General features: G+C 36.8%; 1 protein-coding gene across 1 annotated transcript in view; it reads right to left on the reverse strand.

Annotated features, from left to right (window-relative positions):
* prmt3 (protein arginine methyltransferase 3) overlaps nt 1-17344 on the reverse strand; it is a 309295-nt gene that overhangs the window by 178446 nt on the left and 113505 nt on the right. Inside the window, exon 10 of the mRNA XM_028793849.2 lies at nt 7506-7605. Coding sequence (XP_028649682.1) covers nt 7506-7605 — 100 coding nt within the window. The remainder of the gene's footprint in view (nt 1-7505; nt 7606-17344) is intronic.

Here is a 17344-nt window from a genome sequence, read left to right on the forward strand (position 1 = left end):
TAAATTTGTGCACTACAATAAATACAAAGCCCCACTCAACTCCTTCAAAGGCTTTTTTCTGAATCACAAGATAATAATAACACTAAAGATTCACATTTTGTTAGTGAATATATTAAATTACAATAATTTAAGCTAAGCTAAAAGCTAAGAAGCTAGTGAGAAAGTGGCGATACAAGCCTTCGGTGCCTTTTGTGATCATGGGAAATGTGAACTCACTACCAAATAAGATCGACGAACTGGCTGTGCTGGTGAAAAACATCAGGACCTACAGAGAATGCAGTTTGTTGTGTTTTTGTGAAACGTGGTTAACAACTATCATCCCAGATGCTAATGTGGAGCTACCCGGGTTCAGCACAGAGATGCAAATACCTGCGGGAAGCAGAAAGGAGGAGAACTTGCTCTTTATGTGAATACAAGGTGGTGCAACTCTGGACATATAAACGTCAAAATCTCCACTTGCTGCAGGGACATCGAACTGTTGGCCGAAAGTCTGCATCCCTATTACTTGCCCAGAGAGTCTGGACACATCATTGATTTTATTGTTTACATCCCTCCTCGGGCGGACGTGGAGATAGCGGGTGACATCATCCATCCCGCTGTTGCTGAACTACAAACAAAGCACCCTGAGGTGCTTGTGCTAATCTCTGGACATTTTAACCATGTGACGCTGGACAAAACATTACCTGCCTTCTCCCAGTATGTGGATTGTAACACCTGGGGAAATAGGACTATTGACCTACTGTATGCAAACGTTAAAGACGCATATAGCGCCACCCTGCTGCCTGCTCTTGGGAAAGCAGATCATAACCTGGCTCTGCTTCAGCCTCACTACAAACCAAGAGTGAGGGAGCTACCTACAACCACACGCTCATTCAGGAAGTGGTCCCCTGAGGCAGAGCAGGCTCTGAGAGACTGCTTTAGAACTACAGACTGGGATATCCTGCAGGGATCATATAGTGAGAACATCGAGGAGGTTGTTGACTGCACTACTGACTACATCAACTTCTGTATGGACATTGTAGTTCCTGTAAGAACAGTACGCTGCTATGCTAACAACAAGCCATGTATTTATTACAAGTGACATCAAGGGCCTTTTGAATCAGAAAAAAAGGGCTTTTAAAGGCGGTGATCAGCATGAGCTCAAGCCCGTGCAGGAGGAACTCAGAGTCCAGCTCAGGGCAGAGAAGGAGCAGCACAGGAGAAAGCTGGAGCAGAAGTTACAGAATAACAGCACGAAGGAAGTGTGGGATGGGATAAAGATCATCACTGGCTGCAGCTCGAAGCGGGGTGCCACCATCGAGAGAGACATGGAGAGAGCAAACCTGATGAACAACTTCTTTAACAGGTTTGACCACCCTAACCCACTCAGACCTATGAGTACTGCACCATCCATCCATCCTTCTTGCATCACCCCAGTCCCAAAGGTATCACCTCCTAGTGAGCTGAATGACTTCTGGCCTGTCACTCTGACGTCACATATGATGAAGACCATGGAGCGGCTGCTGCTTCACCACCTGAGGCCACAGGTCTGCCACGCCCTCGACCTTCTGCAGTTCGCATACCAGGAGAAGGTGGGAGCGGAGGATGCCATCATCTACATGCTACACCGATCCCTCTCCCACTTGGACAGAGGCAGTGGTGCTGTAAGAATTATGTTTCTGGACTTCTCTAGTACCTTTAACACCATCCAACCTCTGCTCCTTAGGGACAAGCTGACAGAGATGGGAGTAGATTCATACCTGGTGGCATGGATCGTGGACTATCTTACAGACAGACCTCAGTATGTGCGTCTCGGGAACTGCAGGTCTGACATTGTGGTCAGCAGCACAGGAGCGCCGCAGGGGACTGTACTTTCTCTGGTCCTGTTCAGCCTATATACAGTACATCGGACTTCCAATACAAATCGGAGTCCTGCCATGTGCAGATGACACTGCTATCAGGTGCTGCATCAGGAGTGGGCAGGAGGAGGAGTATAGGAACCTAATCAAGGACTTTGTTAAATGGTGCAACTCAAACCACCTACAACTGAACATCAGCAGAACCAAGGAGCTGGAGGTGGATTTTAGGAGGACCAGGCCCCTCATGGACCCTGTGATCATCAGAGGTGACTGTGTGCAGAGGGTACAGATCTATAAATACCTGGGAGTGCAGCTGGATGATAAATTGGACTGGACTGACAATACTGATGCTCTGTGCATGAGAGGACAGAGCCGACTATACTTTCTTAGAAGGCTGGCATCCTTCAACATCTACAATAAGATGCTGCAGATGTTCTATCAGACAGTTGTGGCGAGTGCCCTCGTCTACGTGGTGGTGTGCTGGGGAGGCAGCATAAAGAAGAGGGACGCCTCACGTCTGGACAAACTGGTGAGGAAGGCAGGCTCTATTGTAGGCATGGAGCTGGACAGTTTGACATCTGTGGCAGAGCGACGGGCACTGAGCATGCTCCTGTCAATCATGGAGAATCCACTGCATCCACTACCAGGGGTGGGCAAAGTCAGTCCTGGAGGGCCGCAGTGGCTACAGGTTTTTGTTCCAACCCAGTTGCTTAATTAAAAAACAATCCTTGTCAATCGTTCAATTTCAAAGCTTGTTAGTGCTTTAACTCTGCCATGTAATTCTCATATCCTACACTTATTTTTCCTTTCTAAGGATATCATCCAAATGATTTGAAGTCTAAAACTGATGAGTAATTCTCAGTGCTTCGCTTTTTTCTCTTCACTTTCCTTCCAAGTATTTAATTAAACCAAATAGTGCATGATAAATACATACAAATGGAAACAAGCTAAATGGAGAAATGCCGGTCTCTTTTGTCATTTGCATCTTATTGCTGATAAGGAGCAATTAAAAATCAAGAATACAGCTGTTTAAGACTAAAATAAGCAATAAGGGTTTGAAATCTTAATGAGTGAGACAAATAAAATGAAGCTAAGTGTTACTTGAGAAGTAAGTGCTTTTTATTAAGCAATTGGGTTGGAATAAAAACCTGCAGCCACTGTGGCCCTCCAGGAATGACTTTGCCCACCCCTGCAAACAGTGTCATCTCCAGGCAGAGGAGCAGCTTCAGCGACAGACTACTGTCACTGTCCTGCTCCACTGACAGACTGAGGAGATCGTTCCTCCTACACAGTATGTGACTCTTCAATTCCACCCAGAGGGGTAAACGTTAACATTATACAAAGTTACTGTCTGTTATACCTGCATTTTTATCACTTTTTAATTTAATATTGCTGCTGCAGGAGTATGTGAATTTCCCCTTGGGATTAATAAAGTATCTATCTATCTAATGTAAAGATTGCAAGGTACATATTGGTCTTTAATAAATAACTGTTTGATCTGATGACATACTGATGAAGGAATTTTCTCTGTTCATAAAGCTAAAATTGTTGCCCATTTCTTAGCACCATTATTCAGGAGTCTTACACCGGACCTACACATTGTAACAAGTGTTTTTTCTGTGTTTGAAAGCCAGCAACTGACACTTGGCATATTGTTTTTGGTAGAATTGTATTTTCTATAGCTTTAATAAAGATTGCTAAAAATGACATTAGCATTGTTTTAATTTATTTTTTAATAATGCAATTCCACCAGACAGCCACATAGTCCAGCAGCTTTCCTGCTATGCAGTGAGTTTATGCATCCTGAATAAATAAAGCTTCAAATGTGTATCAAGGTCATCTACAAAGAGGTAATCGAGCTGTGGTATATGTATGTAATCAAAAAAGTAGTTGGATTGTGTCTCGCCTTCTTTATGTTGTGAAGAATATAAAGACTAATAATATTCATAATACAGTATGTGTTAGTTATTTCTTGTGCTCTCTTATTTTATTTCCAGATGTACTGCTAAATGAAATAGTCCCAAATGAACAATCCGCTCTTGTATACAAGGTACATTTCATAGAAATGGTTTATTTTTAACTATATTTTAGCCATAATAGAAGTGTAGAACAGCAGATAGAATACAATTATTCAGCAGAATATTCTTTTAATCTCTTTTATTGTGTTTTCCATGACCTAAAGATAAGTTGACCTGTTTCTTTTCCAGTCAAAAGATTACATTCTGCTTGTACAGGAAAACTCTCCTATAAGTGCCTCAGCTGGGAATCTAGCATATTCCTGTTTAGTCAAGTCAAGTCAACTTTATTTATAAAGCACTTTACATACAACAGCCGCTGACCAAAGTGCTGAACATAGGCTAAAATAAATTTTAAACAAAAACAAAATAATAAATAAGTAAAATAAAAAAAATAAAAAATAATGTTTAGGACCAGGAATGTTTGTAATTAGTTCTGGTTCTTTTATAGTCTATAATTTATCTTTTTGTTAAGTATACAAGATAATATCTCCTCTTAAAACTGTCTTTAGTGTTTCCTAAACCATTCCCAAAGAAATCTCTGGGGAAGCATTGGTCTGTATAAAATGTATATATGCACACATTGATATTTTCTTAAAGTTTTTACAGCTAGCATCAACGGTTTAAGTTGCTAGTTGTAAGTTAAATTTATATTGCATAATGATTTGAGCCCCAAAACAAGGTGTGTGTTTTTGTACATTAGCTTTGTATTTTTAATGTTTACTAGAAAGTAGTTTAATTTTTAAAGCATTGTTTTTAATGTTTTCTTTGACTTTGGTTTACACAATGTTTTGAAGGCTGCTGAATCTTTTCGAAATAACAGATATTTTAAAATAACTTTATTTTTTAAGATCTCTTACATAACAGCATTGTTTTTTTCCCCATGGGTGGCAGCATTTTGTTGCCGTCCACACTGCAATGCAGGACAACAGGCAAGCGACCTGTGATGTCACAGATTAGGGTATATAGGTTTGTTCAATGATTTCCTGGATTTACAGAACCTTTATTGTTACTCGTGAATTCTTGTTTATCCATTTCACTTATTTTTCTAGCATCATTTTTGTTGCCTGAAGATTAAAACTACATGCAATACTCCAAGTAAGGCCTCACTAGTGCATTAATTTCTTGATGAATTGTTTTATCTTTCATTTTCTGTCTCTGCTCTGTGCATGGACAGTTGGGGCAGATGCTGTGGTGCCATCCCAAGTGTTTTTGGGATTCTAGACAAGATGATGAGTTCAGTTTAGTTAAAAGTTTAGCTTTGCAGCTTACAAATAACATTCCATCCTGGTTCTCCATCCTTGAGCCTATCATAGCAAGTAATTGGTGAAGGTAGGAACACTTTCTAGACAGACTTCCAGGGCCATTATTTCACTGAATACTGGCCTTGAATCTCTTCATCAATCTACAAAAGGCCATGGAGCAGCATTGACATTGACTTATTAGACTTAGCTCCTTAAAGAACTTTACCTTTTCTTTAAGGTCTTTATCTTCTTTCCCTTTGTTTTTTTGACATGGTGGTTTGTACTTTCAAAAGTACCACCAGGAACATTAGAATAAAATATACCTCAAATACCTCAGCAATATAAAAAACCCCACTATAAACAAGTAAATAAAGAAAGAAATAACTAACACAATAAAACAACACCACAACCAGAGACGCACTGTCTCAGATGACCAATACAACAATGTATGAAGAATCCGAGGACAAAAAAATTAATGAAAGAAAACCTTTGGGGCTGCTCTGCATAGATTCAAGATTCAAGAGGTTTATTGTCAAATGCACAGTAAAAAAAACCACAGTGGCTCAAACCATGCAATGAAATTCTTACTCTGCCAGTCTCCCTTACACCAAACAATAAATTACGACAGAAGTTAACCTCAAATTGGAAAAGTGACTGGGGAAGACAAGTTTATATGTTTAAAGTTCCCCTGTTTAACAAGACTAAATAATATAAAATTAAAATGTTTTATTCGATTGCTGTGAGGAACAATGAAAAAAAGACCAAAATAGTGGTGGCAAGTGACAGAAAAATACCTACCACACTGGTCAGCACTTCCACTACTTGTAGGAGAACTAGTCACGAATGTTGCATGCTACAGCTTCTTTAAAGTAGCCAACCCTTGCAAATCTAACTGGATGCTTTTATGGCCCAGCCTGCATTGTCCCTGGTATCACCTACACCTTAGCTGTGCAATGGTTTCACAGTAATGACTACTTAGGCCACTAATTTGAAGCTTGTGACAGAAGTTTTATCAGGAACAAGGTAACTACAAAGACACCATTAAGTGCACAAAATAGTTAGAAAATATACACAGTCAAGAGAGTACTATTTTACCAGATAAAGAGCACCTCTGCCAATTTCTCTGACAAAAGTGCCTTGAAAAGTTTTCAATATCAAAACACTCAACTTGAAATTAAATTAAGAGTGATCACTGTCAAATTAAATGCAAACTTTCAAAGACCAAAACTTTTAGTGAAAGACAATACTCAACAGCTTAAAAAAACTGGGAAACACTGTAAAAAGTGGAAAAAATAAAATACTGGTACTGTACTTCAATAAATCACTCAAACAGAATAATGAATACATAAAAAAATGATGGCATTTCAGATGTTTATTTTTTTAAGGATTCATTATTTACTATTTAATATCTGAATGCATAAATATATAAAATGCTACATCAAAATCCTAGAAACTATGACTATTAAATATTTAAAAAGTATAAGGGCTGAATGGACTTTTTAATATTAAAAAAGGATGAAGGCTAAAAACTTATTCAAAAACCTTATTTACTTGTATCATTTCAGGCACAGACTTTTCATTAGTGGACAATTAAAAGATAACTAGTGATGCAACTGGCATTTTCTTATAATGTAAACTACTAAACGTTCCATTTAATTAAGTTTTATTTTTCTAAATTCACTTGTCCAGTTTAGATTCTCATGTAGCCAATGACTATTCCAGTAGACTTAAGCAAAAGGTGACAACCAACACTGGCTGTGGGACAGTGAGCAAACTTCACAAAGACAGGGTATGGGCTAGAATTCGACTGCAGCTCTCACAAGCTTTGAGGTACCAGTACTGCTTAATGAGCCACATGGTACCTGATCAAATTTTGAAAGTAAAAAATGGCACTTACAAATACTGTAGGGTGCACTACTGTTGTTAAAGCACATTTAACATTAATATAAATGATTACCATAAAACAATGTGTAATATATTTAAATCTATTCTAACTGAATATTTACTTATTCTTAGAATGCTCTTCCTCAGGAGATAGGTTTTCATATATAAAAGACTATGTAACACAGAATACAACATTATGCAAAATATGACATAGAGTTGTGTGCCTATATATTTGTAAAAGACAACTTAATACATTTTACAAGCTATTTAGCTATTAAAACAATGTTCTGTAAGGGAAAAAGAAAAATTAGGAAACAAAGTAAAGTAAAGATATTGCCTTTGCAAATGACAAAGGAAAACAAAGCTCCATTTTAGAGTTTTAAGAACAAATAACCCTCTAAGGCTCTCACGCCTTTACAACCTAAGGCATAAATGTTCAGCTAAGCTGAGCAGGCAGTGAAGGGCAGTGTTGAAGGAAAAAGAAAAAACAGATAAACCGAATCAAGTGTTAAAACATGACATACCATCCACTCTGAAATAATAATATCAACTTTCTCAACTGGTAAGTCAACATCTTCAATTCGACCTTTAAGTAATGTAATAATTCCATCAAGATGGTTTGACCTGTTTAAACAAACATCAAATAGAAAAATTGATTAGGCTTATCTAGTCAACATTATTTATTTTAAAAATAAATAAATTTTAAGGCAATGAAAAAGTAAAAAATTCTCTTTAATTGAGATGCATTTAAATGAATCATTCTGCTCTAAAAAACACAAAATACAAATGTAAAATGTCACTGAAAATGTAGCATTCTTTCGTATGATGATTTGTTAGTAATTCTACAGTTAATACAAAAAATTAAAAATTTTAACTTCACTGAAAATATCTGAATTTCACTATATGAAATTTGTTTTCTAGATTTCTACACAACCACAATTCAGGAAAATACATGCAACGATGCTTAATTCTCAGATCATCTCAGAATGAATCAGTATTCATATTCTGAAAATTAAAATAATTCCTCCCCCACCTTACCCAAGGTCATCAGAGAAGAAAAAAGCTCCACATAATTGGCTTCACTACAGTCTTTTACCTCTTTAGGTGTTAGTTTTCCACAAATTATTTTATAATTATTAAACATGTTTAAAATAAAAACACCCTTTTGCGTATACTAATAATAGGCAGGGTATCAAAGGATACCCACTTTGTGTGTGCAGTCTTTCTCAAGCACAACTGAAACCCCAATTCATAATTACTCTTACTATGTAATGTTACATGTGAATAAAGATAAAAAAGAATGGTAAAGGGATTACCAGAAAAATAAGTCTATACTAAATGCACACGATCAATCCATACATCTTTTATCATATCCATTAATCCATTCTTTAAACCTTATCCAGAGCAGGGGTGCAAGGAAGCTGGAGACTATGACAACAAGCATTGGGTGCAAGGCAGGAACAACTCCTGGACAGGGTGCCAGCCCATCACAGGTTTTATACCTAAAATCACGTTGTAAGGCTTACACACATAGTACGTACTATTTATTTTTAATACACAAGCTGTATACAGTTTATTTAGCTGCGCATAATTTTTGTATACCTAAACCAATGCTTCTTCTTTATGAAGCTTACTCTTAATCTTCTTTGAGAATTTGTTTTCCACAAACAGAAAGATATGCTCATTTTATCATTTATACCATGTAACAATTACCTAATAACATCATGAAAATATTTCACAAAAAATAGTGCATACTAAAAATGAATAGAATTGCAGAAAAATATTATCAAATCACCTTATTGATAAATTATTCACCATACCAGAATGTTAACATTTTTTAAAACCAAGATTAAATTCTAGAAGAACTATGTATAACAGGAAGCTCACAGGTTTATTGTAGAAGTCAAAGTTATGTTTTAAATGTTAAAATTTTGATTATTGTTTCAAATCAGATGTAGGAAACTTGGTGGTACATTGCCTGATGCTGCTGCTGCTGCTGCAGAGTCCTGGGTTCAAATTCTAACACTATCCAGAGAATATCTTTATATAACATACATATCTGGCTCAAGTTCAACAGCGTTGTTTCATAGGCACTCTGGGATCCTTCCACATTCCAAAGTTGTGCAAGGAACTGTCAACCATTTTTTTTTAACAAGTTGCTAAAATGTGGATACTGATCATATTTACAGCTAATGCATTTTTTACTTAAAATTTCAATTATTAAATGCAACTAGAGAGGAAAATAATTGCATAGTTTTTACTTAAAAGGTTACCTCCCTGTACACAGTGTGGAATAAAAACAGTAAACCCAAATCAGCAAACACTATGAGTACCCAGCTTTTAATGATTGTGCCCTTATCCTCGGCAAACAGTATCAATCTTTCTGAATATTCCATTATCATGACAGCTAATGTTACTGAAGACAGAATAATTACTCACACCAGTAAAATTTATTTCAACAGAGTGATCCTTATCGCTCTCTGTTCTTGCTATCTCTTTCTCCCAGCATCCCACAATCACTCTCTGCCCGTCTCTCAAGGAAACACTGTAATCTCATTAAAAGTGCAATTTAGAGGACAATGCACACAACAGTTAAAATGAAAGCAGGAGGAGCTAGCAATAATAGTGAGAACATTCCAAAAATTCTCTGTGCACTAATAAGCTTGGTTTATCTCAAGACAATATTTATACTTTGCTATTCTGGCTATAAAAAAGGTATATTACAGCTTAAACTCTAAGAAAACCAATTAATGAATAAATGTTATTTAAAAACAAAAATTCAATTCTTGTTCCTAATTTGGTTCAATCATTGCATAACAATAATATAGTCAAATTTCATTCGATTCCATTAAACGGTATAACAGTTTTTAATTTTGATTGGCATGACAGATATGAAAATCCACCTTTATAGCCAGTAAAACATTTTACAAGTTACTTTCTAACATGTGTTACAGTTTCTTGAGCATGAAAAGGGAAAACGATGACCCTGAGGTTTTAAGGGTTTAACAGAATAAATAATTACGTTTAAAATCATACGCTGTCTGAGTGAAAAAGGTTTGTACTTTATTTACAAATTTGTACCAAATAATTTATTTTTTTTTGCTTGGCATACAAATTACTCTGACACATTTAGTTATGAAATTTCTTAAGAGAAAGGCAGCATGAGTCCATCACTTCAGATTATGATGCTAACATGTCTTTATCATTTTCACATTTTAAAATGTCATACCAAACAATACTAAGAAACTGTTATAATAATATATATGATTTAACTGCACCATTCTAGACACTCAAGAACACGCTGCAAGATAAAACTATAAACCAGTCAAATTAAATTAATAAATAAGTAAATAAATTACAGCACACACCTATTAAAATACAATAAAACAATCAGAACAATTAAGAAAGATATAATTTAGGGTACTGAGAAGGCAAGTCTAAAAAAGTGAGTTTTAAGGTTTTTTTGTTTTAATTAAACTAGGGGGCTCTGCCCCCTGCTCGCTTCGCTCACCCACCCCCCGGCTTTGGTTTACCAGATATACAATTTAAAGAGATTGTTATTTTCATGGGAATTGTTACATATGCATTATTTTCACTTTTACTTTAAAACTTTTGTAAAAACAATACTTGTTCTTTATTTCTGGCCCCGGGTGTGGTTAAATCTTTCTTGCAGGACGTATAACGCTGCTCGTGTTGTGAATGCACGCTAAGGAGATGCCATTGGATCATCTGCTGTTTTTCTGTTGCCGCTGGTGAGCTGCGTGTTCTTTTTGTTGCGCTGCACATCGATCATTTAAAAGCCTGTACAGCAGCTGTCCTTTTGCCACTTCGTGTCACTGCCGCTCGCATTGTGAAGGAGGGGCTGAACGCACGCTAAGGAAATGCAGTCGGATCATCAGCTGGCTTGTTGCTGCTGGTGAGCTGTGTGTTCTTTTTGTCACGCTGAACGTCGATCATTTAAAAGCCTGTACAGCAGCTGTCCTTTTGCCACTTCGCGTCTCTGCCACTCGTGTTGTGAAAAGGGGGGGGGGAGGAGGGAGGGGTTGGCTAAGGAGAAGTGGCTGGATCATCTGCTGGCTTCCTACTGCTGCTGCTGGCAAGCTGCATGTTCTGCTTGTCGTTGTTTTAAGAGCTGGGAGAACATGATGTCTGTCTGCCAAAAGCATTCCAACAACTGCTTGGTTAAATGTCCATGAACTTGTTTTAAATGTTGTCTCACTGCCTTTTCTCGCATGACATTAAAGTGTCTCTTGCGGGATGTCAAATTGTCTTCCGAGAAGATCACATCACGTCTCGTCTCCCTCCCAGGATTTTTTTTTTTTATAATACAGCAGTGTTCTCCCTAGCGTCTTTTAGCTGGGCGTGCCCAGCTAATTTAATTGAGCGCCCGGCTGTCCTCTCGCATGACATTGCGAGATGACAGCCGCACTTCTACAGGCACATCTAATGATCTACATAGATGGCAAGGGATGAGTGGGCAAATATTTTAGAAGCAGGATCGCAAGTGGTGAGGGGAGTGGAGCGGGGCAGAATGTTGCCGATCACTGGATGCTGAATAAGCTAATAGCGGGGATGAGGCAGAGCGGAGTTCACAAGCAAAGAGTATGGGGAGGTGGGCTTTCGAGAGGGGGCTGTACATGGTAATAGTGTGGACGGAGCAGCTTAATACAGTAGCAAGGAGTATGGAGAGGTGGGCAGGCAATAGGGGGCTGTACATGCTAATAGTGGGTGTGGAGTAGCAGTTCACAAGCAAAGAAGATGAGCTCCTTTTAACCTGTTGTCTTCACCCTTCAAGAATGTCTCTGAAACACAAATTTGATGCAAGTGCTTGTGATACAGTAAAGAAGAGAAAAACCATCACCATTGAAAATAAAGTAGAAATAACAAAAAGGTCAGAGAGAGTTGAAACTCCATCAGTCATTGGCAGAGGACTTGGTTACAGTCGGTCAACAACAGCATTTATTAAAATAATGTACCTTTTCCAACTTATATACAGATTCAACTTAAGTACAAGCCTACAGTCCCTATCTCGTACGTAACCCGGGGACTGCCTGTATAATCTTTCAGAACCCACTGTTAAAAAACTTTGTGAGTGCAAGAATATATAAGGCAATATGGTACATAACATTTAGCCAGTGGAGTTTATGTAGAATTGGGGTAATGTGTCAATAAGGCTTAGTTTGATTCAGTAATTGTGCAGCAGAACTCTGAAGTAAATGGAGCTTGTTTACAAATTTAGTCAGAATATAAGACAGTAGAGTATTACAACAGCTTAGCCTTGAGTTGATGAATACATCAATTAGTGTCTCAGCAACAGTGTAAGGACAGTGAGGAACAAATTCTTGATACATTACAAAGGTGATAAAAGGCAGTATGGGATGGATCACTAATGTGAGACTGAAAAGAAAAAGTGAATGCAAATGTTAACGTTTTCAAATTTTGAAAGGGCAGCTTCAGGGTCCACAAGAATTTCAGATTTGTCACTATTAAGCTTAAGGATATAATGTGCCTTTCAGGTTTTAAAATCTTGGAGACAACTAACCAAAGAGGAAAGAGAACAAACATGAGATTGTTTGGTAGAAATAAAATGCTTGATGGCATCAGCATAACAATGAAATTGAACAAAAAGGGGATGGATAATTAAATCAAGGAGGTAAGTGATGAAAAGCAAGAGGCCTAATACTTAATCCCTGTGAATGGTAAGATCTGGAGTTAATCAGTAGAATATATTGAAATCAACTGTATTAGTTCAGTAAGACTGGAACCATGAATAAGCAATGCAATTTATACTCAATGAACTCAGGCATAATAGTACGTGAAAGATCTAAAAGGTTCAGAACACTTATCTGGAATCTGGAGACCAAAGCAGATCATTTGTGACTCTAAGGCTATTCCAGTACTGTGTTATGAACAAAATTCAGATAAAATGTTTAAATAGTCCAGTAACTGGGAATCAACAACAGGTTCTAAAATTTTGACAAGAAAGGGAATATTATAAATATGACAATAATTGCTGAAATCATTTAAATTACTACTATTATTTTTAATAGCAGGAGTGACAGCGCCAATTTTAAGACAATCAGGGACTACACCAATAGAAAGGAGTAGTAGCAGTCAAAAGAGGAAAAAGGGAAGGTGAACAAGCTTTGAATAACATAGTGAGATTAGGGTCAAGTTGACACATAGACAAATCAGGTCTACAGGAAACCTCCAGTATCAAAATATCATTAATTGGAGAGAAATATCAAAAATAAGTTGTGACAAATGAGGCAGTACTCCCCCAGTATGGAAGTTTATGTTATATAGTTGTGTTGTGTAGTTTTGAGTTACCAATGTTTGGCATCAATTTTGGAAATTTTGGACAACCGGAATTTTTTTTTAAAAAAAAAAGAAGACCACCAAACTACTGAAGAGGTGGTAAAAGGAAATTTACATTGAAACAACAGTAGTTTATGAACTATTAATCTTTTAATTTCTTTGACCAGTACAAATAACAGTTGAATAATAAGCCATTATGGCAGCCGATAGTTAGTTTGTTGTATTTAAAAAGATAGGGTCTGAAGGTACACTTAAATGAATCTGTCCAAGTTTTATAAGGAACATGAAAAACTAAACAATATGATAAATAATTATCACAATATTCAGTGGTGGACAAATGAGGGTGTGGAAAACGATTCTTACTAATGATGGAACAAAAAACAGTTTGAAGATTTTTCAGATAACAAGAAATAATGTAAGTATGCTTTACCTTGCTTAACCAAGTCAAAATATTGAAAGTAACAGCTTTGTTATCAGAGGAAGAAAAATCAAGATCAATTAAATTAAAGGGAGCTGAATCAGAGGACCACACTAGATCAGTTGTGTGTCCTATACAATATGTAAGGAAAACAGTATACTAAGTAATAAAATGGCATACAGAGTCAGCAGGAATATTTCAGTCACCAACCATTAAAATATTTGGAAAAAATGAAGTAGCTGAAGAAAGAAATGGTAAATGTTCAGCATTAAAATAATTGCATGGTTTGGGGGCACAATATACTGTAAAAAAGTAAGGTGTCAAGAGCCTAATGACTGGACCACAAAATATGAATAAAATGTTAAAGTAGTGTATTAATAATTTAAAATTAGTTCTGTAAATCACAACAGTACCACCTGATTCACAAGGCTTGAAAACATGCAAATCCAGGGATTTGGCCTTATTTAGATAAAAGTGGTCATTGGGCTGTTGTCACATTTCAGTTAAATGCAACATGTTCAGTTGCTTCCCTTGAATGAATTCATGGATATGTAAAACCTTTGTTATTAAAAAATCAAATACAAAGCTGTTTAGAAATTACGCGAGAACATTTTTGGAAGCAGGCCAAGCCCAATTTAATTTACAAAATGCTGCATTGTGCGATTAGCACTGAAATGGGACTTGACTAAACAGATTAATGTAGCTGTTTGCAATACGATGTACTGTCCAATGATGTCAAGACAGATGATGGATGTAACTTGGACTCAGAATCTAGAAAAAAAAAAAAAAAGTCGGGACTATTCTGTAGTGGCCCATGAGCACAAAGAGCTCAGGGGTTTAATATTTCTGCAGGATTTCAATAATTCTCTAGCATTAGGTCACCAGAAGATAAACAATGCATAAACTGTAACCCAGCAAATCAGAGCAAACCAGCCAATTGGTATTGCCAGTATGCTTATTGTAGCAATTGTACAGTGAGGCTTCCAGGCAATATGAAAAGGATGCAGAGAAGTCAGCTGGATATCATTTTTGTTAACATGAACTAAAACCAGGGTGGTATTGTGCTCCAGCTCAGTGGTTCTCAACCAAGAGTCTTCAGCAAACTTCCAAGGGAACTGCAAGATGACACCAAAATACTTCACTAAAAATCAAGCTAAAGCAGCAGTATCAAGCCAAAGGCCTGCCAGCCCTGGAATCTTTTTAAAGTACTGTTTCGTTAAAATTCAAAACCTGTTACCTTATATATAGACTGCAACAAGTGTTCGTTTTTTCAGTGACCCTCTTCAAAATGTATATATATATATATATATATATATATATATATATATATATATATATATACGGCATTTGTAGTCTGTGTCACAATCTGATTGTATGGGTGGTTACCTACCAGGTAACGCTTGTGGTTGGCCAGCAAGTCTGCTAACATCCGCCAACGGTGCCCTCAGTTGTGAGAAGCAGATCATAGAATGGTTGAAATAGTTTACTGTCAAATAATGCAAAGAGTACGCGACACGTGTTTCGCCCTAATTCTGGGCTGTGCAGTAGAGTGTGTATGCCTGATGAGCCCAGAATTAGGGCGAAACACATGCTATGGAAATCTTCCCCCAATTTAAAGGGGTGGTCATGACGGGCAAGGGAATTTCTTTCTTTTCTTTTTCTTGATATAACAAACTATTTCATTCACATGGTTTTAATCACTCATATGACACAGGTGAAGTTTGAGATACACAACAAAACCTTCCCCTGGTGAAATGATTTTTATTTTTCCTCTTTCACCAGAAAAAAAAATACTTGAGTAAATGTTTAAGAGCAAGGCATGACATATGAAGTAAAAGTAAATTAGTACATTTATTTTAATGATTTGTCTTTTACAAGTCTTTGTACAGAGTTCTTGGGTGTCAATAAATTATTAATTATTATTACTAAATCTTATTTTTCATTTCTCTTTGTTGCTGAGCTCCCATTGAAAAATGTTTTGGTAACAGAACATATAGTGCACACACCATAATGACTGAAGTAACAACTTACAAAGTGGTATTTTTCAATACCATTTTAACAAAATTTACTGTCTGCCATCAATCACAGAGTAACCCCAGTAAAATGACAATAACATGTAATACACCTGCCACCTTAAAACGCAGACTTCGATGTGTGTGAGGAAACAGCAGGCAGGCGGCTGCGTGTACATGTTTACTGAAGGACAGCCTGGAATTCTGCACACAGCATGTGTTAAATCATATAAACATAAAATGAGAAACAACACACAAGGATGTGCGAACATAACGAGATCCCTGACAATTACACCATAGTACTGGTGTGCCAAGTCAGAAAGAATAACTGAATTCCATGTGGTGCAGATATCTTCATAAAAGGGGAATTAAAATGATGGGCAGATGAATTTCAAATGTTTTGCTTGTCTTCCTTGTGTTTTCCTGACCTGTCACATCACATTCAGCCCTTCATTTATGATTCTGGCACAAGCATAACTAGCCTCTTTTTGAAATTCACCATATGGAATATGTGGCCGCCACGTTAGCAGTGCCATGTAGTTAGAAATATTTTATGTGTGCCAGATCTGCCCATAATTTTTCAGGGCTGCAGCAATATCCTTCTCCGAGCGCAGAGATGCGTCAAGTATAAACCAGCCTTTAGTGGAATGTGACTCAAGGACCTCCAAGGAGGAACAAATCCACCTCCCCCACATACCAATATATATATTAATGGCATATCCACTTAAGAATACAAAATTTCCTTTTGCATCTGTCACAATATAATTAGTTTAAAGTTTCAATTATTTACTCGCCACTGGCGATCTAAGTAGAACTGATAATCGTCAAAGTGTATTTTTGGTCGCATATGCAACCATTTTAGTCGAAGTCTGGTATCCTATATAAAACATTTCATCTAAGAGGTTACAAAATGATTTGTAAATTAAGTGTCTCAGGCAAAAGTAAAATAACTTCTGAGTTTAAAAACTTCAAAATAAAAAAGCCACATATTCTTGAGGTACCATATTTATTGATGAAAGAACTGCAGTACTGAAGAAAGAATACAAAAACTTTACTTCTAATCCTTTAATAATGATATTTCACCATTCATTTTAGTTAGAAAAAGAACATGATGACTGAAACTTTGTAAATGTGAATCCAATCAACAAGACAATGCAAACCAAATCAATTTCAGAACAAAATAGACCAGTTAAGACTTACTTGAATCATGTATAAGATTCTGGATATTAAAATCAGAAATAAATCAGAAGACTACCTGCATGAAAATAAAATTAGACAAAACAATGAACATGGGTTTATGACCAGCAAGTTCCTAAAGTTTTGAAGTAGTCAGCTACATTAGAAAAGTAGACTAGGGGGCTCCGCCCCCTGCTCGCTTCGCTCGCCAACCCCTGGTGTTGGGTAATTATAAATAGCGTGATGTATGTATGAGATATAGCATAGTGTGAAGGTGTTGACGCATATAGGAAGCCAAGAATAAATTGCAAGGCACAGTGTAAAGATTTATCGGAAAATTTCTTTGTACACAACATTAGTAGTAAAGATGGTGTCTTGTTCTTGAATGAGTTTCTCTTGGCATGGATCATTTATAACCTTAACTTTAACGTCAGATGAA

Source organism: Erpetoichthys calabaricus, chromosome 2, assembly GCF_900747795.2.
Source record: "Erpetoichthys calabaricus chromosome 2, fErpCal1.3, whole genome shotgun sequence".
In the NCBI taxonomy this organism is placed as follows: domain Eukaryota; kingdom Metazoa; phylum Chordata; class Cladistia; order Polypteriformes; family Polypteridae; genus Erpetoichthys; species Erpetoichthys calabaricus.